We start from the raw sequence: 26,197 nt of genomic DNA, 5'->3' as shown, positions 1-26,197 counted from the left end.
ATACTCCATACTGTTACCTTGCATATGCTCTCCCCCATTCTCTTCTCTCTCTCTGTACAGGTTGTTACAATCGCAGTGTACAGTTTCTTCATGACCTGCCTGATTGGACGGCAGTTTCTTGACCCTGCCCAAGGCTACGCAGGTCACGACATTGACTTGTACGTCCCTGTATTCACCCTGCTTCAGTTTTTCTTCTACGCTGGTTGGCTGAAGGTAAGATCAATGACAGGAGGAAGGTGCGGAGACTGTGATTGTCTGTACCTTTTATTGAATGAGAATCCAACTCTACCAAGTCTTGGGCATCACTGAAAAAAAGACACATTTTGTTGAAGTTTTTCATCTTGCACACATCAGGACACTTTGCAAGAATATCAATTTGAGAGGAAAACCAACACTTACACTGCTTGAGAGGAGAGTGTTGATTGGTTGCAAGTGGATTCTGACAGGTAGAGGCGTAAATGATTGATAAATAACTTTATTTCAGTTTTAAACTAGGCAGATTGACGTTGGTGAAGGCATAAACAGTGAATTAGTGACTAGCTGTCACCTATTTTGTTGTGTTGAAATGGGTGTAATACCTATAAATGTCCTTTTCTGTCTACAACGGCTAGGGTCCTGTGCAGTAATATATGCAGGGGTTCAGCTACATAGTTCTTTGAAAGTGGTGTTACAGGTAGACAGGGTAGTTCAGAAGGCATTTAGCATGCTTGCCTTCATTGCTCAGAACATTGAGTATAGGAGCTGGGATGTCATGTTGAGATTGTACAGGTCATAAGTGAGGCCACTTTTGGAGTACTGTGTCCAGTTCTGGTCACCCTGCTATAGGAAGAATATTATTAAATTAGAGAGTGTTCAGAAAAGATTTATCAGGATGTTGCTGGGACTGGAGGGTTTGAGTTATAAAGAGAAGTTGGATAGGCTGGGACTTCTTTCACTGGAGTGCAGGAGACAAAGACCATATAGAGGTTTATAAAATTATGAGGGGTAAAAATATGGCAAATAGCAAAGATCTTTTTCCCAGGGTGGGGGGAGTTCAAAACTAAAGATCATATTTTTAAAGTGAGAGGAGGAAGATTTAAAAGGAACTTGAGGGGAACTGTTTTCACACAGAGGGTGGTTTGTATGTGGAATAAACTGTCAGCAGTAGTGGTAGATGCAGGTCCGTTGACAACATTTAAAAGATATTTGAATAGATACACGGTTTAGGGGGATATGGGTCAAATGCAGGCAAGTGGGACTAGTTTAGTTTGGGAAACTTGGTTAGCATGGACGGGTTGGACCGAAGGGTCTGTTTCCGTGCTGTCTGATTCTAAATGTGCCACACTGCAGACTGTACTTAATTAATTGGTGCTTTCTCCATGGCAACACCTCTACTAATCAGAGTGCAAGATGAAAAGCTTTGATTAAAATATTTCCTATCCTTGCAATGTTCCAGATCTCTTCCTGCACGCTCGATGTCCAGGCCTGGGATATTCACATTGTCCTACACTGTCATAACTCACTCAATGGAGACTCTGGAGCTCAGTACTCCAGAGTACAGAGGAAAACAGGACACTGAATAAACTTGAGGAGCAGTTGGACAGACTTTTAATTAGTAATGGGTATGAGCAGGTAGGGAAATAGAGTTGAGGCTGAGATGAGATGAGCCTCGATGGAATAGCAGAGTAAGGTCACGGTGCTGAATGGCCTATTCCCGTTCCTACTCTTTATGTTCTAGAAGAAATCTTACTTAAACTATACAAGATACTAATCAGACCACACCTGAACAGCGTTGGTGAACTGTATTGGCCCTCCTATTGGAGGAAAAATAAATTGGCATTGGAGGCTGTCCAGAGGTTTGCTAGGTTGATCCTGGGTATAGAGGGATTTTGTTTTGTGAGGAGAGATTGGGCCCGTACTCATTAAAATTTAGAGGAGACCTTATTGAAATATACAGGGTCCTTAGGGGGTTTGACAGTAAATGCAGAAAGGAGAAAGTGAGGACTGCAGATGCTGGAGATCAGAGCTGAAAATGTGTTGCTGGAAAAGCGCAGCAGGTCAGGCAGCATCCAAGGAACAGGAGAATCGACGTTTCGGGCATAAGCCCGATTCCTGAAGAAGGGCTTATGCCTGAAACGTCGAATCTCCTGTTCCTTGGATGCTGCCTGACCTGCTGCGCTTTTCCAGCAACACATTTTCAGCAGTAAATGCAGAAAGGCTATTTTCCCAGACTGGGGCACTCTCTTGGAATAAGGGGTGGGCCATTCATGATGGAGATGTGGAGATATTCCTTCTCCCAGAGGGTGGTAATTCTTTGCCCTACCCTGGAGGTTCAGTCAAGCCAGAGATTGATAGATTTCTAGATATTAAAGACAACAACGGAGTTTGGGGATAGTGTGGAGAAATTGGTGTTGTGTTAAAAGAGCAGCCATGATTTAGAATGGAGAAACAGGCTCACACAAGGGACTGAATGGCCGACTCTGACATATCTCTTCACCTCGTCACTCACCACACTGTCCCCTCATCTTAAAACATTTTCTCCCAGGATCTCAAAACTGAGACACTCAGTCATTCTTTCCTGCTGTCCTGCATCATCCTTGTCTCGAAACAAGGATATGCCCGGTTGGCTTCACAATCTGGGTGCCTTCCTTCAAGTTTTGTCCTGAAGGAGTCTGGTTCTCAAGCCAGGGTTCTGCTTTCTCCCCTTCCGCGTTCTCGGTTTCTGACTGTGTTGCTGCCTGTTGATGAGGCGCTACATGTTTGTGGCAAGTTCCTATTCCCCATCAACGTCAGCTTGCACTGAGACCATCAGATACCTCTAGAATGTTTCCCCGCTGCCAACTCTCTTCATTCTCTCCTTCAGCCTGGTTGTGGAACTCATTTCTGACCAGCTCCCACAAGGGGTCACGACTGAGTGCCGAATTGATAGGAAATTTTAGCAACAGACTGGGAGCAGACCCTCCGGCACAATCCACACTTTACAATCAATTACTGCTCAGCTGTGGCTTTGAATCTCTTCAACTATACGTATGATGGGGTTCGTCTCTCACTAACATCAGAGAGAGCAAAGTCATCCACTGGTCCTTCTTCAGAAAGGTACCACACCTCCAGTTCTCGTTATTGAGGGGGAAACCTTAGAAGTCATTGATTTCCCACATCTCAACAGCAATGTGTGTCACCTAATGGTTAATCCAGGATGGACTTGGCTGCCCCTTTTCGCTCGTTGTGATGTTGATACCTTGGGATTTCGGAATCTGGCTCTTTCATCCAGATTTGCCCACTTAGGAACCCACTGTGTGAAAGTACACAAACTAAATACCGCAGCACCCTTTCCAAATGTGTCCCATTTCTCTTCTTGAGGTTGACTCAGTGAACGCTACAAGCTGTGGGCCAAGATAAGGACTGTCTGGAGGACTGACGTTGCTGTGTCTGATTACAGGTAGCAGAACAACTAATAAATCCCTTTGGAGAAGATGACGATGACTTTGAAACAAATCGTTTAATCGATCGGAACTTTCAGGTAATGACTATTGCACATAGAGCACCTTTGGGCGGCACTGGGACAGAGGGGGTAGTACCTCAGCTGCTTTCACTTATGATGGGCCTCAACAAGATATCAGAGCTTCCGTGGTCAGCTGTTTCTATTAGTATTTCAAGTTACGCATGTTGAGAGTTTCTGTGGTTGATCTGCGCTTTATACCAAGCCCAGCTCAGGCAGGTTCAAATTGGACTTGTATGTTTGGGCTGGGAAGTTATATGAGGCAGGGTTCCAAGTCTGGATTGTCAGCTAGGGTGGCAACAGACTCTGTTTTGGATTCTCTCAGTCTACCTCAGTCCAACTTGTGGAACGTTTCAGACACACTCATCAATCAACCCCACCATCTTATGGCCAAACACTTCAACTCCCTCTCCCACTCCACCAAGGACATGCAAGTCCTGGGCCTCCTCCACCCCAAATCTTAGCCACCTGGAGGAAGAATGCCTCATCTTCTGCCTTGGGACCCTCTAACCACATGGGATCAATGTCGATTTCACCAGTTTCCTCATCTCCCCTCCTCCCACCTTAGCCCAGATCCAACCTCCAACTCGGCACCATCCTCATGACTTGTCCATCTTCCTTCCCACCTATCCCTCTACTCTTCACTTTGACCTATCACCATCACACCCCACCTTCACCTACCAATGTACTCCCAGCTACCTTCCCTCCAGCCCACACCCCCTCCCATTTATCTCTCAGTCCCCTTGTGGCCCCCCCCCACATTCCTGCTTGAAACATTGAGTCTCCTACTCCTCGGATGCTGCCTGACCGGCTGTGCTTTACCAGCACCGCACCTTTTGACTCTAACCTCCAGCATCTGCAGTCTCCACCTTTCAACAGGTCAACCGACTGGTTAACAGATGGTGTGGCGGGGGTTGAGAGTGTAGCGCTGGAAAAGCACAGCAGGTCAAGCAGCATCCAGGGAGCAGGAGAATTGATATTTTGGCATAAGCCCTTCATCAGGAATGAGGCTTGTGAGTCAGGTCTGAGAGATAAATGGGAGGAGGGTGGGGTTGGGGGAAGGTAGCTGGGAAAGTGATAGGTGGATGAAAGTGAGGGAGAAGGTGATAGGTCGGGGGGGTGATGGACGGGTCTGGAGGGCAGTGCTGAGTTGGAGGCTTGGGACTGTGATAATGTGGGGGGTGGGGAAATGAGGAGGCTGTTAAAATCCACATTGGTCCCGTGTGGTTGCAGGGTCCCAAAGTGGAATATGAGGCGTTTCTCCCCCAGGCGTCAGATGATAATGGTTTGGCGGTGGAGGAGGCCCAGGACCTGCATGTTCTTGACGGAGTGGGAGGGGGAGTTGAAGTGTTCAGCCACGGGACGGTGGGGTTGGTGGGTACGGGTGTCCCCAAGTCCTCTCCAGATGGTGTGATGGTCACGCTACTGCTCTTGTGATCCAGACTGGGGACCGGGGTTAAAATCCTACTGTAGCAGATGGTGAAAATCAAATTTAACAGAAATGAAGAGATGGTGACAGTGATGTCAAAACCTGTCTGGGTTGCTAATGTCTTATTGAGAAGGAAATCCTTACCTAGCCTGGCCTACATGTGACTCCAGACTAACATTTAATTCCTGATAGACAATAAATGGTTGGTCAAATGACAGCCCATGAACTGAAAATCAAACACCCTATCTTGCACTGTGAATGACCATGTTTTGTAAGGTACTGAGAGTTTACCATGGGGCTATACTTCAGCATGAGTTCACAGTCAGAGGAGGAGGCAAGAAGCCTGGAGGGGTGATGATGGGTGAGCAGGGGGGGGGAAGCAAAATCACTTTTGACTGTATCTCCTCTTCCCCCACCCCTCCATTTCCCCTCCTCCCTTCCCAAAGTCTCTCCTAAACACTCCTTGACTGAGTTACTCTTGTTGAGTTGGCTGTCCCTTTTTTGCAGGGTTGCATTGACTGTAGTTGTGACTGTTGCATTCAGGTGTCAATGATGGCGGTCGATGACATGTATCAGGATTTGCCCTTAATGGAAAAGGATCGGTATTGGAACGAATCCAACCCTCGCCCCCCGTACACTGCTGCCACCGTGTTTGTGCTGCAGAAACCATCCTTCCAGGGCTCCACCTTTGACATGACGTGAGTTGCTATCACTTTACAACGTTGCTCGACCAGGCAGGATAATGGTGTGTGGTAAAAGAACAACCAAACTATGCTCCCCTGTGTGTTCACTTAGATCAAGCTGTTGCTCCATTTAAAGCATAAAAGAAAGTGCAGAAATATTTCTGGGTAACACACATTGAGACTTGCATTTAAATAGCACCTTTCGTGACCTCAGTCTTTTCCCAAAGCACTTACTACCCACAAGGTGTGGTTGTTGTTGCTGCGTAGGGAATGCACCTTCAAATTTGAGTTGATATCCCCACCTCCTTTTTGGGGACAGCTTTAACATCAGAAGGTGAGAGGTGAAATTTAATGTCCTTGATCTGACTGAGGTGAGAAAGGTCATACTTGTACAGTGTGGACTTGGTGATGGTACATGCCCAGGGATAAATAAGAGGAGCTTGCACTCTGTATTTGGAGCATCGCTCCGAAAGCTACTGCTTCCGTATAAACCTGTTGGACTATAACCTCGTGTTGTGTGATTTTTAACTTTGTCCACTCCAGTCCAACACCAGCTCCTCCACATCATGACTCTGTATTTGCCCGTACTGCTGCTCAATAGTCTGTGGTCTGAAAAGAACTTTGTAAATATGAGCGTTCTTTCGAAAACAGAGGGTCAGATTGGGTGTTCCATAGCAGTGAGTATAATCCATTCCGTCAGGAAGAAGGACGTGTTCCTCAGCAATGTTTTTATTCCACCCTCGACAAAAGTAGATTTTAGCACTTAGAAAAATCATTTTATTTCTTTTTTTTTTAAACCCCCACACTACCACCTAAGTGCGGTAGTGCTTATTTTATCCCCAGCACCCATGGTGTGTGTGTGCAGGTGTGAGACACAGTGAAAGACAAAGTGCACGAATCTTTATTCAATTTCCACCACCAGGAAGATAGGAAAACACCCGGGTGGCCAGTGACAAACACTGCCCTTCACATCAAAGGGCAGTGCTGTGTGATCAAAACAGTGAAGGGGAGGGTAGGGACTGAATCAAAATAGAATTGGAGGGAGAAATGATGCACTCCACTCCCTGTGGCGCCCACCTCTCCCTGAACAACTCCAGGGTGTTGGTCGACACCGCGTGCTCCTTCTCCAAGGACACCCGGGCTCTAACGTAACCGCGGAAGAGGGGCAGGCAGTCGGCCCTAACGACCCCCTCCACGGCCCGCTGCCTGGACCTGTTAATGGCCAGTTTGGCCAGGCCCAGGATCAGACCCACGAGGAGGTCTTCAGACCTGCCCTCCTTCCTCCGTACCGGGTGCCTAAAGATCAGGAGCGTGGGACTGAAGTGCAGCCAAAAACAGAGGAGAAGGTTTTTCAGGAAATCAAAAAGGGAGTGCAAACGCCCACACCCAATATATACGTGGTCCACGGACTCCACAGCGCCACAGAACAAGCAGTTGGGCTGGGAGTCCGTGAACCACCGCAATCTGCGGTTGCAGGGGACCGCTGCGTGCAGCACCCTCCACCCCAGATCCCCGAGAGAAAGGGGGAGGACTCCCGTGTAGAGAGCCCTCCACTGGGGATCCCCACCGCCCGGTGGCAAATGGGCACGCCAAGGCGTGTCCGGACGGTGGATGAGGGAGAAGAGGTGGACGGTGTGCAGCAGCAGTCTGTACAGGGTTCTTCTTTTCACCTCCCTAAACAAAACAAAGTTAAAATTTCGGAGGCGGCTCAGGTTGTGGGGCACAGGCTCCCGCGGGAAGTACGGGACCTTGGGGCCAATGTGAAATTCCGTCCGGGCTGGGGTGAGCGCGGACGGGATCCCACCGCACACCTGAGCATCCTCCAACTGGTGCACTACGTCGGTCCGAGCACCGCCGTTTTAAGGCGTCGGATGGCGGTGGCCACGTACTGGACGTCTACCGCTGCCCTGCCTGCTATGTTCTGCGGCAGCGTCCAGCCCAGGCCCCCGGCACCCAGCACGTCCCCGACCCTGGTCACCCTCGCCGCCGCGGCCCTCCCCTCCGACAGCCACTCGAACCCGCGAGTACGGAGGTGCGGATTCCTGAGTAACGGCTCCCTGACGACAGCCGCTACTCCAGCCGGAGGGTAGGCGCGACGCGATTCGACCATGTTCCAGACAGTGATCAGGTCCTGGTAAAAGACAGGCAGCGTCTTGAGGGCGACCTCCAAACCGTCACGGTCGACGAACAGGAGCTGCGTGTCGTAGTTGAGGTTACGCACCTGGCAGAAAAAATACGTCGCCAGGGCGCACCACCTAGGAGGAGGCTCGACGTAAAGGTATCGCCGCAAAGTCTGAAGGCGGAAGGTCGCGACCTGGGTGCGGACACACACCAGCGACTGACCGCCCTCCTCAATAGGGAGACTCAGAACCTGCGCGGCGACCCAGTGCATCTTTTTGTCCCAGAAGAAATCGACCAACGTTCTCTGGATGTCAGCGACAAAGCCAGGAGGAGGGACCAAAGTGACCAGCCGGTACCACAGCATGGCGGCCACCAGCTGGTTTATGACCAGCACTCGACTCCTGTAAGATAGCACTCGGAGCAGTCCTGTCCAGCGGCCTAGGCGAGCCGAGACTTTGGCCTCCAGCTCCTGCCAGTTGGCCGGCCAGGATTCCTCAGCCGGGCCGAGGTAGACCCCCAGGTAGAGGAGATGGGTGGTACTCCAGCTGAACCCCCGTAAAAAAAAAATCATTTTATTTTATTTTTTTTTTGGGCAGCTGGTCTAGGGATAGTCGCCTTCAAGGAGAGTCCTCACACATACACTCACAATAGGCAAACACCCGGGTGGCCAGTGACAAACACTGCCCTTCACAGCAAGGGACAGTGCTGTGTGATCAAAACAGTGAAGGGGAGGGTAGGGACTAAATCAAAATAGAATTGGAGGGAGAAATGATGCACTCCACTCCCTGCGGCGCCCACCTCTCCCTGAACAACTCCAGGGTGTTGGTCGACGCCGCGTGCTCCTTCTCCAAGGACACCCGGGCTCTAACATAACCGCGGAAGAGGGGCAGGCAGTCGGCCCTAACGATCCCCTCCACGGCCCGCTGCCTGGACCTGTTGATGGCCAGTTTGGCCAGGCCCAGGAGCAGACCCACGAGGAGATCTTCAGACCTGCCCTCCCTCCTCCATACCGGGTGCCCAAAGATCAGGAGCGTGACATGCTTGTTTTTATTTTTTATTTTTTTTTTAATTGAACCACCACACTACCACCTAAATGCGGTAGTGATTATTTTATCCCCAGCACCCATGGTGTGTGTGTGTGCAGGTGTGAGACACAGTGAAAGACACAGTGCACCAATCTTTATTCAATTTCCACCACCAGGAAGATAGGAAAACACCCGAGTGGCCAGTGACAAACACTGCCCTTCACATCAAAGGGCAGTGCTGTGTGATCAAAACAGTGAAGGGGAGGGTAGGGACTAAATCAAAATAGAATTGGAGGGAGAAATGATGCACTCCACTCCCTGCGGCGCCCACCTCTCCCTGAACAACTCCAGGGTGTTGGTCGACGCCGCGTGCTCCTTCTCCAAGGACACCCGGGCCCTAACGTAACCGCGGAAGAGGGGCAGGCAGTCGGCCCTAACGACCCCCTCCACGGCCCGCTGCCTGGACCTGTTAATGGTCAGTTTGGCCAGGCCCAGGAACAGACCCACGAGGAGATCTTCAGACCTGCCCTCCTTCCTCCATACCGGGTGCCCAAAGATCAGGAGCGTGGGACTGAAGTGCAGCCAAAAACAGAGGAGAAGGTTTTTAAGGAAATCAAAAAGGGAGTGCAAACGCCCACACCCAATATACACGTGGTCCACGGACTCCACAGCGCCACAGAACAAGCAGTTGGGCTGGGAGTCCGTGAACCACCGCAATCTGCGGTTGCAGGGGACTGCTGCGTGCAGCACCCTCCACCCCAGATCCCCGAGAGAAAGGGGGAGGACTCCCGCGTAGAGAGCCCTCCACTGGGGATCCCCACCGCCCGGTGGCAAATGGGCACGCCAAGGCGTGTCCGGACGGTGGATGAGGGAGAAGAGGTGGATGGTGTGCAGCAGCAGTCTGTACAGGGCTCTCCTTTTCACCTCCATAAACAAAACAAAATTAAAGTCTCGGAGGCGGCTCAGGTTGTGGGGCACAGGCTCCCGCGGGAAGTACGGGACCTTGGGGCCAATGTGAAATTCCGTCCGGGCTGGGGTGAGCGCGGACGGGATCCCACCGCACACCTGAGCGTCCTCCAACTGGTGCACTACGTCGGGTCCGAGCACCGCCGTTTTAAGGCGTCGGATGGCGGTGGCCACGTACTGGACGTCTACCGCTGCCCTGCCTGCTATGTCCTGCGGCAGCGTCCAGCCCAGGCCCCCGGCACCCAGCACGTCCCCGACCCTGGTCACCCTCGCCGCCGCGGCCCTCCCCTCCGACAGCCACTCGAACCCGCGAGTACGGAGGTGCGGATTCCTGAGCAACGGCTCCCTGACGACAGCCGCTACTCCAGCCGGAGGGTAGGCGCGACGCGATTCGACCATGTTCCAGACAGTGATCAGGTCCTGGTAAAAGACAGGCAGCGTCTTGAGGGCGACCTCCAAACTGTCACGGTCGACGAACAGGAGCTGCGTGTCGTAGTTGAGGTTACGCACCTGGCGGAAAAAATACGTCGCCAGGGCGCACCACCTAGGAGGAGGCTCGACGTAAAGGTATCGCCGCAAGGTCTGAAGGCGGAACGTCGCGACCTGGGTGCGGACGCACACCAGCGACTGACCGCCCTCCTCAATAGGGAGACTCAGAACCTGCGCGGCGACCCAGTGCATCTTTTTGTCCCAGAAGAAATCGACCAACGTTCTCTGGATGTCAGCGACAAAGCCAGGAGGAGGGACCAAAGTGACCAGCCGGTACCACAGCATGGCTGGTTTATGACCAGCACTCGACTCCTGTAAGATAGCACTCGGAGCAGTCCTGTCCAGCGGCCTAGGCGAGCCGAGACTTTGGCCTCCAGCTCCTGCCAGTTGGCCGGCCAGGATTCCTCAGCCGGGCCGAGGTAGACCCCCAGGTAGAGGAGATGGGTGGTACTCCAGCTGAACCCCCGTAAAAAAAAAATCATTTTAGATTGTGACTTGATGCTCTTCAATTCGATTAAAGATGAAAACACCTTGTCATCTGCACAAATGATGACCCTTCCAGCAAACTACTGTGTGACTAGTATATTAACTGTGTCAACCAGTTAATGGTCCTGTTCATTAGGAAGCTTCCGTCAAGCTGTTTTCTCAAAGGTTTTTGGTGTGGGAGAAGATTCTGAATTGAATTGATTCAGTGCAAATTGTCCTTGTGCTATCGAGGATCCCAAACCAAGAGCTCACCTTTCTACTTGGTTGGGCACTGGGATGCTTAGAGTTACATCATTGTTCCCATCAATCAAAAACTGCTATGTAGGCGCTTGCTGTTACTTTGGGGAAAAAAAGCCATCCACAGGATGCTGCCCTCAAATAAGGTGGTAGTGAGCTGCCTATTTGTACCGCTATAGTCCTTGTGGTGTAGGGAAGGGAATGACAGAACCTTAACCCAGCAACTGCGAAGGAACAGTGATATTATTGCAAGTCAGGATGGTATGTGGCTTGGAGGGGAACCCAAAGAAATGGTGTTCCCACCTGCCTACTGCCTTTGACTTTGTAGCTGGTAGAAGCCCTGGGTTTTGGGCAGTGGCATTAACCCTGAATCATTGGTTTGCAGAGCAGTGTGATGCCAACAGCATGGGTTCGATTCTCATCACCGGTTTGAGGTTACCATGAAGTACTTTGCTTCTCAACCTCTTCCCTTGCCTGAGGTCTGGGGGCCCTCAGGTTAAATCGTCACCAGTCAGAGAGTCATAGAGATGTACAGCACGGAAACAGACCCTTCAGTCCAACTCGTCTATGCCAACCAGATATCCCCCGACCCAATCTAGTACGACTTGCCAGCACCCGGCCTATATCCCTCCAACCCTTCCTATTCACATACCCATCCAGATGCCTTTTAAATATTGCAATTATACCAGCCTCCACCACTTCCTCTGGCAGCTCATTCCATACACGCACCACCCTCTGTGTGAAAAGGTTGCCCCTTAGGTCCCTTTTATATCTTTCCCCTCTCACCTTAACCTATGCCCTCTAGTTCTGGACTCCCCCACCCCAGGAAAAAGACCTTATTTGGTAACCATATCCACGTCCCTCATATTTTATAAACCACTATAAGGTCACCCCTCAGCCTCCGATGCTCCAGGAAAACCAGCCCCAGCCTATTCAGCCTCTCCCTGTAGCTCAGATCCTCCAACCCTGGCAACATCCTTGTATACCTTTTCTGAACCCTTTCAACTTTCACAACATCTTTCCGATAGTCATTTCTCTCTAGTAAGAGAGCAGCCCCTATGGTCTGTAAGACCACACAACTGTTAGTGAGAAGGAGGGTTGAGGTAGTTTATGCGAGAGGGACTACTCACTGAAGATGAAGCATTTCAATATGTTATTAAGCGGGGGGGGGGGGAAGTTGTTCTACACTGTGCCCTACACCTGCACACACAAGACGGACATGGGTGCTGGGAAAAAAAATAAGGAAAAAGAAATATGACCAGGAGATTTAGAGTCTCCTCAGGTGAGATCATTGACTCTGTGATGGCTGGTGCCTACAGTAAGTGTTCCTAATACTGTTGGTTTCTACTTTTTTTTGGAGATGGAATTTTGTCTCCCCCCCTCCCTTTGTTTAGAAAAGACATTTGTTCTTTTTGTTTTCTTTTATTAAAAAAAAAGAGAAAAAATATAACTAGGAGATTTAGAGTTACTCAGCTTCGGGCACTGACTCTGTGCTGGCTGGGTCACAGTCTGTGTGTTCCTGGTTGAAAATCACACCAGTTTATAGTCCAACAGGTTTAATTGGAAGCACTAGCTTTCTGAGCGCTGCTCCTTCAACAGGTGGTTGTGGAGTACACGAATGTAAGACACAGAATTTATAGCAAAGGTTTGCAGTGTGATGTAACTGAAATTACACATTGAAAAATACCTCGATTGTTTAAGTCTCTCATCTGTTAGAATGACCAGAGTCTAGATTGGAGTGGTGCTGGAAAACCACCATCAGAATCTGATGAAGGGCTTTTGCCCAAAACGTCGATATTCCTGCTCCTCGGATGCTGCCTGACCTGATGTGCTTTTCCAGCACCACTCTGATCTAGACTCTGATCTCCAGCATCTGCAGTCCTCACTTTTGCCTAGTTAGAATGACCACATTAATTTCCCTTATTTCACGTGTTCCTGCTGAAACTCTGTTTTGGAGAAGGAGAATTTTTTCACCCCCACCCCAACTTTTCCAGAGGGGAAAAATAAAATAAAGGGAAAAAATAAAATTAAGGGGGTAAAAGGGGGAATGGGGGGGGGGGGCAGAGAAGGGGGAATAAGGGGGGGGGGAGGGGGGAATAAGGGGGGGGGAAGGGGGAATAAGGGGGGGTAAGGGGGGAATAAGGGGGGGGAAGGGGGAATAAGGGGGGGGGAGGGGGGAATAAGGGGGGGGAGGGGGGAATAAGGGGGGGTAAGGGGGGAATAAGGGGGGGTAAGGGGGGAATAAGGGGGGGAAGGGGGGAATAAGGGGGGGGAAGGGGGGAATAAGGGGGGGGAAGGGGGAAGGGGGGAATAAGGGGGGGAGGGGGGAATAAGGGGGGGGAGGGGGGAATAAGGGGGGAGGGGGGAATAAGGGGGGGAGGGGGGAAATAAGGGGGGGAAGGGGGAAATAGGGGGGGAAGGGGGAAATAAGGGGGAAATAAGGGGGGAAGGGGAGAAATAAGGGGGGCGTGGGGGGAATAAAGGGGGGGCATGGGGGGAGAATAAGGGGGGCATGGGGGGAGAATAAGGGGGGCATGGGGGGAGAATAAAGGGGGGCATGGGGGGAGAATAAAGGGGGGCATGGGGGAGAATAAAGGGGGGAAATAAAAGGGGGGAGGGGGTAAATAAAAGGGGGGGGGGAAGATGTGATCTCTTGTGGTTGGATGCTCAACCTGCACTTTTCTTTCACAAAAAACAAAACATCTAGGATTTCCAAAGACGACATGCACTTTCAGCCGATGGAGGAGATCGAGGAGAACTTGGAGCAGGGGGGCACCCGGCAGCCGCATGTGCCGCTGTTCAGCCGCCTCCTGCCCAGCGGCCCGTCGTCGCCCGGCTTCCGCGGCAACATCGCACGCCACGGCCGGCCCTTCCAGCTGCTCAAGCGGGGCAACAGCGTCTCCTCGGACGCCTCGATGTACAGCTGCCTGTGCCAGGACACCCAGACCACCGCCTGCTCCTGCGGCACTTACGGCGAACACAAGGCGCTGGCCAAGATCCAGTTCCTCTCCGAGGGCGGAGAGGGGGTCGTGGCCGAGACCGAGACCGAGACCAGCAGCTTGGGGGTGGGCGAGAAGGCGCTGCCTCCCCCGGGCGCCCAGGACCAGGGTAATGATGGTCTTCTGGATGGCCCGCCCAGAGCTGGTGACTCTCCCCTGCACGAAGATAGTGCACCCCCCACCAACTCCAGAGAGACACCCCCACCCTCAGGGGATTTGCTCTTTCCCTACGATTCTTACCGAGAGTGCAGAATCCAGGTGACCCAGAAAAACCCGGGTCACAGCAGCCAGCCGGAGATGCTGCCGCTCCCGGACACAGGCAACAACAACAACAACAACACGCCACCTTTGGTGGCGCCCAGCTCGGCGGAGCACCGGGGAACGCACGCTCTGCAGCACCCAGGGGACGGGGTGAAGGGCAAGCCACCTTTACTCCCCCTGTCTCCCGCCGAGGAGGAACCCGGGGAGAAATCCTACTGGCCCGGGACGGCCAAACGGTCTCTGCAAGCGGAGGAAGGCGGCGTGTTCTTGCACATCTCCGAGCCGCCGTGCGTTAACGGCAGGGAGTCCTTCCTCTTAGACACCACCTCCCAGCTGTGAGGTGGAGAAAGGGCTCGGCCGGTTTTAAGACTGAACTTTTTTTTTGGGGGGGGGCGGGAAGAAGAGAATAAAAACGAACTGTGAAGACCAACCTACTTTTTATTTTGGGGAAAAAAAAGCTTCCTGTATCCTCCTGTCAAATTCATCACCTTTCGAGAGCAGACTTCCTCCACCTTGGACATCACTGATTCTGTGAAGATTAAAAGTCAGAATTCTTGTGGCTTGAATGAATGATTTTGCAAAGTCCACTGTTTCTGGAGAAAAGCCGTTTGCTTCTTCATATCAAACTCTTTACCCAACTGCCAGAACCTAATGAAGAGCAGAAAGGAATTAATTTCAATATTGCTGCCCATCGTCTGTTTGTGCTGAACATTTCCGCCTGCGGCCCCCCTCCCCATTAAATTACTTCTTGATGACCCGTCTCCTCAGTGTCAAACCCCACACTAGTGAGTCTGCCAATATTTTCCATTAGACACGCCTGTCTGATGGACAAGAATGAGACAGAAATGCAAAGTGAAAAGCAGCGACTGTGGGCTTGGCTTTTGATTCAAAAACCTTCACTGACGACTCCTTCTGACATGACTGCCCCTGTCTGTGCACAGGATTCTATGCTTAGCTTCTTTCTTTGTTTAATTGCCTGTTCACCGATGTAATGCTGACAAAAGTCACTGAACCCTGAGAGCATCGACTCATGAGCAATGGGAATTGACTGGAGAAGTTTAATAACACCAACATTGCAGAGAGAAATGTCAGTTTGCATAGATTTTGGGAAAAGGTCCTGATTGTTTGGGGGAAGGGAGAGTTGGAATTGTGGGAGGACGTTGTGTCAGTTTAAGGGAAGGACGGACTTTGGAACAACTCGCCAGGGGATGGAGGAGGATTTGACACACTCCATGAGCTTTGTGGACTGTACACCATGGAGTAATCCTTCGTCCACATGGCCTCATGCGTTACACATATCACATGCATCAATCAGGCTCAATGCGTTTAAGTGGATTCTACAATCAATAACCACAAGCTGCAAAGGGACAGGTGACAATAATAAGGTTACATGAGGATGAGTGCAAGGAAGCTCCTTAGGAGCATGAACCCGTTAAACACAGACTTCAAGAGCAGCAAGAGACCACTCAGTCCATCAAGCCTGCTCAACCATTCAACAACATCAGTAAGATTTAATGCCTGCTTTCCATATCCCCTTGAATTCCTTAAGACCTCAAAACCTTGCATTTCCCAGCCTAAAATAAATGCTGGCCTAGAGAGTGACTGACGTCTTGGACAATGATCTATGTAGCTTTTTTTGGTGGGGGCGCAGGGAAGGTGTTATCAATTGATTTTCTCTCCTGCTTTAAAACGTTATGGCTGAAAGCATTCCGTTACCAACAATATTTGTTACAAGAAATGCTCGAAGGGCAGAATGGCCTACTCCTGCACCTATTGTCTAAACAACTAGCTGATGAATTTGGAATTGTAGATATTTGTTAAATTGCTCACTTGGAACAAGTTTAGTAGGCTTTCTGGATATTTCAAAGGCTCTGTTAGAACACTTCCAGTGTCTGTTATGCAGAGACCACAAACTGAGTTAGGGAGACGAATTTTGTTTATTATATTAAAGAAAATCAGAGTCGTACAGCACAGGTATAGACCCTTCAGTCCAACCAGTCCATACCGATCATAACCCAAACTAAACCAGTCCCACCTGCCTGTGCTTGGCCCATATCCCTCCAAACATTTCTTATTCAGGCACTTATCTAAATGTCTTTTAAACCTTATAAATGTACCTGCATCCTTCTGCTGGAAGTTCATTCCACACACAAACTGCTTTGTGTAAACAAAAAGGCCCTCGTCATTTTGAAATCTTTCTCCTCTCACCTTAAAAAAAATGCCCTCGAGTCTCGAAATCCCCCACCCTCGTGAAAACACCTTTTCTATTCACCATGTCTATGTCCCTCATGATTTTATAAACCCCTGTAAGGTCACCCCTCAACCCCCTACACACCAGTGAAGAAAGTCTCAGCCTATCCAGCGTCTCCCCATTATTCAAACCCTCCATTCCTGGCAACGTGCTGGTGAATCTCTTCAGAATCGTCTCCAGCTTAAGAATATCCTTCCTGTAACAGGGCGACCAGAACTGGACACAGTACTCCAGAACAGGCCTCACCAATGACCTGTACAACCTCATCATAATATCACACCTCCTATACTTGAAGGTCTGAGCGATGAAGGCAAGAGTATTTATGCCTTCCTAAACACCCTATGTGACGCAAACTTCAAAGAATTATGTATCCAAATCCCTAGCTCTCTCTATTCTACAACTGCCCAAGCCCTTATTTTTAATCATATAAGTGCCACCCTGGTTTGTTTTACCAAAATGTAATACCTTGCATTTATCCAAATTAAACTCCATCTACCACTCTTCAGCCCACTAGTTCTCTTTGCAGTCTTAGATAACCTTCCTCACTGTTCACTATTCCAATCTTGGTGTCATCTGCAAACTGACTAAGCATGTCTGCTATAGTCTCATCCAAATCTTTTATACAAATGACCAACAAAAGTGGATGCAGCACCAATCTTTGTGGAACACTGCTGGTCACAGACCTCCAATCTAAAAAACACCTCCACCATCTCTGTCTCCTGCCATTGAACCAATTTTGTATCCAGTTGGCAAACTCACCTGAAATCCCATGTGATTTAACTTTATTAAATTAGTCTACTAAAGCCTTTGATTAGGTTCTGCATGGTAAAGTCCAAGTAAACAATGTCTACCGCTCTGCCCTCATCAATCTTCATGGTTACTTCCTCAAACGCCATAAAGTTTGCGACACGCAATTTCCCTCACATAAAACCATACTGACTATCCCTAATAATTCCTTGTCTCTCCAAATGCATATAATTCCTATCTTCCAATAACTTACCACAACTGAAGGCGGACTCACAGGTCCATAGTTCCAAGGCTTCTCCCCACACCCCTTCTTAAACAAAGATACATTAGCCACTCTCCAGTCATTCGACATATAGATGATGCAAGTGTTTCTGCAAGGGGCCCGCAATTTTATCCCTAATTTACCACAAAGTTCTGAGACACACTTGATCATCTTCTGGAGGTCTATCCACCTTTATATTTTCGAAGATCACTAGCACTACATCTTTTGTAATGTGAACTGTTTTCAAAACATCAATATTTATTTCCCAGAGTTCTATAGCCTCTGTTTCTTTCTCCATAGTAAAAACTGGCGCAAAATAGTCATTTAATAGTCATTGGCTGTGGTTCAACACAAAGATGGCCTCTTTGGGGCCATACTCACTCTCTAGTTGGTCTCTTGTTCCTAACTGTACTTATACAATCTTTTTGTATTATCCTTAATCTTATTTGCTAAGGCTATCTCATACCCTTTCTTTTCCTTCCTAATCTCCCTTTTAAGAATGCACTTAAACTCTTTATACTGTTCAAATGAATTATTTGAACGCAGTTGTCTATATCTAATATATAATTGCTTTTTATTCTTGACTAGAACCTCAATATTTTTATTCATCCATTGTTCTCTAATACTATCAGCCTTACCTTTCACTCTAATAGGAATATAATGACTCTGAACTCTCGTTATCATACTTTTGAAGGCCTCCCACTTATCAGACATCCCTATACTTGTGAACAATCTACTTCTATCAATTTTTGAAAGTTTTGTCTCATATTATTAAAATTTGCCGAACTTCAATTAAAATTTTTAATTTTTATGGAAGTCTCAGGTTTTTCATAATTACTTTAAAACAGAGTTATGATCACTGGACCCAAAAGTGTGCCCCTACTATCACTTTAGTCAATTGCACTGTCTTATTACCCAAGAGAAGGTCAAGTTTTACTCCTTCTCTTGTAGAAACATCTGCATACTGATCAAGAAAATCTTCTTGAACAAGTTAAACAAACTGAACAAAACCGTTGCTAGGATTAACGTCAAGATTATATGAGGATCAAAACCCACAAGTGCGACCAGCCTAGAAGAAGGAGGGCAGTAGTTACATTGAGAAACCACCAATTCTAAGTTATATTCCATCCTCACTTGGGAACTTGCTGCCATTCCATCAGCATCATTGGGTCCAAGGCTCAGTACTTTCTATTCAATACCACCTTCACCATGAAGGCTACAGGGGTTCATCTTCCTTAACCGCACAAACCATTTACAACGAAGAACGGGCCATGGGATTCCAGGTTGGCAGCTAAAAAAAAAAATCGTTTTGAAACTTTAAAACTTAACCTCTGCTACTCCCAAGTAAAGCAGACTGGCAAAATCAACTTGAATCTACTGACCTAGATGAGGCCATGAAGGAACAGGATGCAGGAGATGATTGAAGGATTTTGGATGAATTCACTCTAATCTCATCCCTGTCCCTTGAAAACCAATGCTGGCCCATTTGTAGCTGAACAAATAATGGCAGCATTGGACAGCAAATGAATCAGCAACACCAATTTCTTTCCACATCCATTCCTGAAATCCAACCGGGGTTTGGAAACTTTGGATATTGCCTACCCAGCCTGATCCTCTCCTTCATTTTTAAAATCTTTTCAGTAACACATTAGTCTGTCATTTTCTTTGTCACATGTGGAAAGAAACATTGGGCTTGACTATCCAGATTGGAAGTGCACATTAATGTAAAGCTCAGCATTAGAAAGGGCATTCATCCAGAACACAATGGAAAAAAGGTACATTTAGAACCTAAGCATGTGTACTATAAACTTCTGTACCTCAGATGATTTTATAATTTTTTTTCAATTTTCTATTAAATGGGTCTTTTAAAAAAGAAAATCAAGCAAGTGAAAGCTTTTGCATGTATAAATGACAGGGATGGATTTTTCAAAGGTGATCAAATACTATATCACTGGAAATGTAATGACACTGGAATGTAGAAGTTGTTCTATCACTTATTGCTTGTGCTTAACTTATCAGTAACGCTCTTGAAATGATAATAAAGGCCGATTACGTTGCTTGGCTGTCCTCGAACAATTTGATTCCAGATATGATAGCCTGATTAAGTCTGGCAAATATTGGGAGGGGCTATACTGTTACCATAAGACCATAAGACATAGGAGTGGAAGTAAGGCCATTCGGCCCATCGAGACCACTCCGCCATTCAATCATGGCTGATGCGCATTTCAGCTCCACTTACCAGCGTTCTCCCCATAGCCCTTAATTCCTCTAGACAACAAGAATCTATCAATCTCGGCCTTGAAGACATTTAGCGTCCCGGCTTCCACTGCACTCCGTGGCAATGAATTCCACAGGCCCACCACTCTCTGGCTGAAGAAATGTCTCCGCATTTCTGTTCTGAAATGACCCCCTCTAATTCTAAGGCTGTGTCCACGGGTCCTAGTCTCCTCATTTAACTGAAACAATTTCCTAGCATCCACCTTTTCCAAGCCATGTATTATTTTGTACGTCTCTATTAAGTCTCCCCTTAATCTTCTAAACTCCAACGAATACAATCCCAGTATCCTCAGCCGTTCCTCATATGTTAGACCTGTCATTCCAGGGATCATCCGTGTGAATCTCCGCTGGACACGTTCCAGTGCCAGTATGTCCTTCCTGAGGTGTGGGGACCAAAACTGGACACAGTACTCCAAATGGGGCCTAACCAGAGCTTTATAAAGTCTTAGTAGTACATCTCTGCTTTTATATTCAAACCCTCTTGAGATAAGAGACAACATTGCATTCGCTTTCTTAATCACGGACTCAACCTGCATGTTTACCTTTAGAGAATCCTCGACTAGCACTCCCAGATCCCTTTGTGCTTTGGCTTTATTAATTTTCTCACCATTTAGAAAGTAGTCTATGCTTTTATTCTTTTTGCCAAAGTGCAAGACCTCGCACTTGCTCACGTTAAATTCCATCAGCCATTTCCTGGACCACTCTCCCAACCTGTCGAGATCCTTCTGTAGCCTCCCCACTTCCTCAGTACTACCTGCCTGTCCACCTAACTTCGTATCATCGGCAAACTTCGCTAGAATGCCCCCGGTTCCCTCATCCAAATCGTTAATATATAATGCGAACAGCTGTGGCCCCAGCACCGAACCCTGCGGGACACCGCTCGTCACCGGCTGCCGTTCTGAAAAAGAACCTTTTATCCCAACTCTCTGCCTTCTGTTAGACAGCCAATCCTCAATCCATCCCAGCAGCTCACCTCGAACACCATGGGCCCTCACCTTGCTCAGCAGCCTCCCGTGTGGCACCTTATCAAAGGCCTTTTGAAAGTCTAGATAGACCACATCCACTGGGTTTCCCTGGTCTAACCTACTTGTTACCTCTTCAAAAAATTCCAACAGGAAATAGATCACTGGGCATCCCCAGGGGTTTAGTGGTGGCTCTGAAAAGTATCATAATTTCCCTTCAGGTTGCTTGGCTCCTTTTCTTAGAAAAACATGAACCTACAGTGAACAGTGAATTCATTGAACGTATGAATGTTAATGGATCAAAATATTTCAATCCTGATCCTCTGTCCACTTCCCTGATCCCTCAACTCCCTCTACGTCTCCAGCAAGCAACCAATTCACACCAGGTTTTTCAGTTTAAGAAAAATAAAATACAATCAGTTCAGCTTTAATGTGGTAGTTCCGTTCTCGTGCAATCCCGTGTTACAAGAAAATTGCACAATAGCAGCACCATTTAAACAAATAGGGCCAGAATTGTGTTATAACCAATAGACACTTTAAAAATTTGCGCTTTGGAAACAGTGTCCCCAGTTTGTCAATAGTGTTATAGTGAATTTGCATTAATGAATCGCGTGCTATAGCAGAAGGACCGGTATTCTATCACAAGTAACTTGAACAAGAACAGTGAATGCAAGTAATTAGTAATTTATACAACATACACACCTGTTCAAAACGCACACACACACACACAAAGTCATGATTATGACAGATAAAAGACAAATAGTTTAGAAAATAAGTGACGAATTGAGATTGGGTAAACAAAGTTCCACAGATCAAATTTCAGATCACAAGGTGGAAAGTTACCTTCCTCACTGTCCTCTGATTTTTATAGATGCTGTTGACTATAGGGTGATGGTCAGCTGATCAGCTGAACTTGTGTCTTTGCTCGTGTAAATTCTTTTCAAGCTTTTTGGAGTTTCTGTCTTTTTACCACATGAAAAAGAGAGAGGGCAACACTGAGACAGATTCTTTCTGTCTGTAGGTTCTGGATGGTTTTCATTTTTTGTTGCTTTTGGCATGTCCTTTAAACATGCTAAAGCTTAACCAGAGGGTAGTTGCCGGGCAGAATTTCTTCAACTTGAAAGACTTTAGATGCAATTCAGTTGAGAAGTCTCCTTCTCATTTCTTCCAAAAAGGAATGTTGTGTTAAATACCTCAACAACAGGCAACACTTGATTTTCAAGTTGCAAAAACATTCCAGTTATAGAAGTCCAACGTCCACTTCAGTTTATTGTCTCAAAAAATGAAAAACATGCAGTCACTTACAGTGCGATTCTGAACTTTCACACCAATATCTCTTAAGTCTATCCCAGTTTCTATCAGCAATGTGGGTGTTCCTACACCAGGTGGGCTGCATGGTTTCAAGAAGGCTCACTATCACCATTTCCTTCTCAAGGGTAAATTTGGGATAGAAATTAACAGTAACACCAAAAACTCAATCAAAATAAAAAGAAACTTGAAATATTATGATCATTTTAACTCCATGCTATTGAACACATTAATTTTTTTTTACAAAATCAATGCACTAGAATGTTCTATCCCTTTCAATGCCTTCCATACACAAAGGACAGTACAGTAAAAATTACACAGCATTGTTATTAAGTGTTTAAAAAAAAAGTCAGGCAGCTACATATAAATAAAGGACACAAACTTTATTTAAATTAACAAAATGTAGGACAAAATTATAGAATCTAGACTCCATAATACCTTTCTACGTGCTGTGTTAAGTACAGCGACACATTCCATTCAATTTAAATATACACTAAAGTATTTTCTTAAAGAAGAATTCAGTTTATCTAATGATTTCTGATCACTTTCACAGGACTACTCCCAAAGCGCTGAAGATCAGCAAGAAAATCATAAAATTTAATTAGCCATAAACTGAGTAAAATTCAGCTGTCCTAAATTATCCAGAAACAGAGAGAACAAAACCTAAATCTGCATCGAGTTTTTCCAGCAACAGGAGACAGAGAATACTGTATCAATCGTGGGGGATCCATGTCCCACTACCTTCATTGAGATGGACAAAACAAACTGTTCCATTTCAACACAAGCTTGAGCTTGCATGCCACCACTCAAATTAATCAGAATCAATTAGCTAAAGTGCAAGTACCTTGGGTATAAATCGTGCCAGTAAGGTTCCAAAATGCAGCAGCCTAGTATTGTCAGTCAGATCTACAACTACCTCTGTATCGTAACTAAATAGGATTCAGGACACTTGTCCCAAAGGACACCCCAATTTGAAGGACAGCTCTTAAAAAAATAAACCTAACGTAAGAAATTATTGCAGAGGGAAGATCATAACCTCTATTTGCAGACAGTACCTCCATAGCTTCTCGCCAACTTTGATATGCCTGGATTTAAGACTGAAACAACCTGTTTGAGCAGGGAGAGCTGACGGGAGCAGGGATAAAGGGGGAGGTGGGTGATAAAACAAAAAAGGGAGAAAAATCACTCAGCCAGAAGAAGTGAGTGAGAACTCAGCGGAGAGAGCAAATCATTCCCCAGATCCCGGGTAATGGATGGCCCTGCACGCTTTCAGATTCCCTTGCATGGTCAGCCTCATATCCCTTTTGTAGTTCTCCCCACATAGATTATCGACATTTGGGATGGTTTTATGAACAGGTCCTAATGCCAAACCAAAACCTTGCAACTACTTTTTAAAATGGTCAGGATGAGAAGACACTGACATATTTAAAAAAATTCTACCAGGTAACTTAAAAACCTTAAGCGAGAAAATAAATGCGAGATAACCATTTGGAAAGGACAGATGTTGCTTGTTTTTTTTTGGGCTGTAATTGTGTTGAGGTACTGTAATTGCTCTTGAAGCTTGCAGGGCAGGGTTGGTAGGTTATCTCGTCACAGATTGGTGCAGCCGATTTGGATGTACCCGACGTGCGTTAGTTGCCTGTCTCTGCTGGGCCAGGAATGACTGGGCTTGACCGTGGCCCCGAGACCTTTCCTCTGTTACCTTCTGGTGAAGAGCCATGCCCTGGGAGAGCAAAGCAGAGGTGAGGCAAGCTAAAACTTTTAACACAGATAAGTCAACAAATTCTGAAAACAACAAAAAAAAAATAGCTTCCGACAACACTCCCATGCGTTAATTAATCTAGTTTTAAGGATTAGCCTTGATGCAATTGCCTGTGAGAGAAGAGAACCCTCCTTCAGAGAACTTGAGGATTTAACCTAGGCTGCCATTTCAATCTAGGTCAGTGCTGTAAATGTCAGAATTGCTGCCTTTCTGGTGAGGAATTAAATGGAGGTTTTCAGGTGGGTGAGAAACAGCAACTATACAAAGAACAGTTGGATAGTTCTCTCAGAGTTTGGGCTCCCAGTTAAGCGACGACTGAGATTAAAATTCTCATCCTGGTTTTCAAATCCTTCCATGGTCTCTCACCCCTACTCAAACTCCATAGTCTCCTCCAGCCCTACAATCTTCCAAGCCACACACTCTACTACAAGTGTAGAGGCAACATCAACATGGACTGGATGGGATGAATGCACTTTTACTTATTAAACCTATCATTAAAGACACTTCAGGAAGTAGTTCGAAAATAGAATATAAAACAGTACAGGCCCTTCAGCCCTCGATGGTTTTATAGGTCGGCGCAACAATCTGAAGCCTATCAATCCTACAAGTATTTAATTCGTTGTGAAGCTGAATGCCCTTTTCCTTATTAAACTTACCACTAAAGACACTTCGGGAAATATATTTATTTGGAACATGTGAAGGTGTGAAAAGATCACAAGAAAATTCAATTGTAACACAGATGGACCAGCGTTTGAAATTCTTCTCTCGCTTCCTTATCACTTGAAAACTTTGTCTAAACTCTATGGCTGAGATGACATCTAACCTTAAAAGCTACCATAGTCCCAATACTGAAGTTATTTTTGAGTTAACTGCCCGACAAATTTAGTCTCAAATGTACCATCACCACCACCTAGTGGCACATTGGGGTGATGCATGGGATCGGGAAACCAGAGATTAAATTTAAACTTTAGCTAGGACGTCAGGTTTTAGTCTGCAGAGAGCTGTGGGTAAGAAATTTACTTTATCTGGACTAACTGGCATGTCGTATACTTAAAGTGTTGAAAATAGCATTTTATTTATTCCCTTTCATTTCTCTGCCACACACAGATTGTCAAGATACTCTTCAAATTTAGTGAATGTAGCTAATTGTGTATAAATGAATGCTATATTAAAGAAAACACTTGCTGTGATTTTACAGATTTGAGGAGGAGAAAATAAATAAATTGGGTGTGGCTCTTTGAAAATTTCTAGACTTACCATGTTGTACCAGGCACTGATGATCAATTTCTCTTCTTGCTCTCTCTGGGACTTGTTTTTTTCAAAGTCATTCTAACAAGGAACAGGAAATTTCTTTTTTTTAAAAAAAGGCACATTTAAACAAAGCGAGCCAGTCAGTGGAAGAACAGTGTGCTCGAGTTCTTCCTGACAGCATAATGCATTATCAAACAGAGGGCCACGTGTGCATGCAGCTATTACAGGCAAATTAGGAGTTTGACACAGTCAATATGGGATATTTTGTGTTTTTTTTAATGGTTCAAGTGATTTGGGCATTGCCAACTAGGCCAGTTTTTATTGCCCATCCATAATTACCCTAATTGAATGGATGAATGGCATGCTCTTAATCCTATTTTTTATATGTCTATGAAACCCACATCTGCAGAACGTCCGCTCGGTTTCTGGGTTACTAGTCCAGCGACATTACCACCTACAGAACACAGGGAATGTTAACATTAACAATCTAATTTGAGCCACTCCAATGTATTTGCTTAATAAAACTATATTTGCCTGGTGACAAGACATTCTACATTGAAGTTGCAACCTGAGTAATCAGGTACCTTACAGGCCTAACGAATCAAACATTAATCTTGAAATAGCATTTTCTCATGGAGACCAAGATAGTCCTCAATAGTTCAGTTACTTAAGAGAATGAGCAGTTAGTTGCTCGATGGAGAAGAATGATTCTGAGTTAGGTCCATAATTTGGGACCCATCAACTGCTGTAGCTAGTGAGTGGCTAGGAATAGGTTAGTGTACAATGTGAACTCCAAACGCTGTTGTGCAAGTAATTTTCTACCAGACTTCTCATTTGATAATTGTTCAGAGTGGGAGCATGAGCCTGTCCAGGACGATCTGCACCTCACACCCCAGTACAAAAATCCACTGGGTCGCATCATGGCTGTTGGACACATGTGGAACAAGATCACCAGGATTCTGATCATGCCCTTAGCACAGTAGGATTTAAAACCAAAAAGCATTTCACAGACGTGGGCATCACTGGCAAGGCCAGCAACTGTTGCCCCATCCCAAACTGCCCTTGTATTGAGCGACAGCCAAAAGTCAAACACATTACTGTGGGCCTGGAGTCACATCTAGGATAGAACAGATAAGATAGCAGATTTCTTTCCTGAAATGACATTAACAAATTATATGGGTTTTTATGACTGTCTACAGTGGC

The 26,197-nt window shown here is 46.7% G+C and overlaps 2 protein-coding genes across 3 annotated transcripts in view; one reads left to right on the top strand and one right to left on the bottom strand.

The window, feature by feature from the left end:
* Nucleotides 1-14,983, top strand: part of best2 (bestrophin 2) — a 36,702-nt gene extending 21,719 nt beyond the window's left edge. Inside the window, exons 8-11 of one of the 2 annotated variants that reach the window (XM_043694901.2) lie at nt 61-213; nt 3,419-3,499; nt 5,451-5,605; nt 13,622-14,983. In XM_043694901.2, the coding sequence (XP_043550836.2) occupies nt 61-213; nt 3,419-3,499; nt 5,451-5,605; nt 13,622-14,513 (1,281 nt within the window). In that variant the 3' untranslated portion in view covers nt 14,514-14,983. Of the gene's footprint in view, nt 1-60; nt 214-3,418; nt 3,500-5,414; nt 5,606-13,621 lie in introns of both variants that reach the window. The other variant, XM_043694899.2, reaches the window with a different exon arrangement.
* A 7,366-nt stretch (nt 14,984-22,349) lies between these two features.
* The window catches only part of hook2 (hook microtubule-tethering protein 2), a 54,415-nt gene continuing 50,567 nt past the window's right edge, over nt 22,350-26,197 (bottom strand). Inside the window, exons 21-22 of the mRNA XM_087983293.1 lie at nt 25,001-25,072; nt 22,350-23,704 (exon numbers count right to left, since the gene is read on the bottom strand). Of these exons, the coding sequence (XP_087839419.1) occupies nt 23,564-23,704; nt 25,001-25,072 (213 nt within the window). The 3' untranslated portion in view covers nt 22,350-23,563. The remainder of the gene's footprint in view (nt 23,705-25,000; nt 25,073-26,197) is intronic.

This window comes from Chiloscyllium plagiosum, unplaced genomic scaffold, assembly GCF_037043375.1.
Source record: "Chiloscyllium plagiosum isolate Xiang-an unplaced genomic scaffold, Cpla_swu_hap1 HiC_scaffold_45, whole genome shotgun sequence".
Classification (NCBI taxonomy): domain Eukaryota; kingdom Metazoa; phylum Chordata; class Chondrichthyes; order Orectolobiformes; family Hemiscylliidae; genus Chiloscyllium; species Chiloscyllium plagiosum.
The sequence above is the reverse complement of the archived record's forward strand: the minus strand, read 5'-3'. Positions and strand labels throughout refer to the sequence as shown.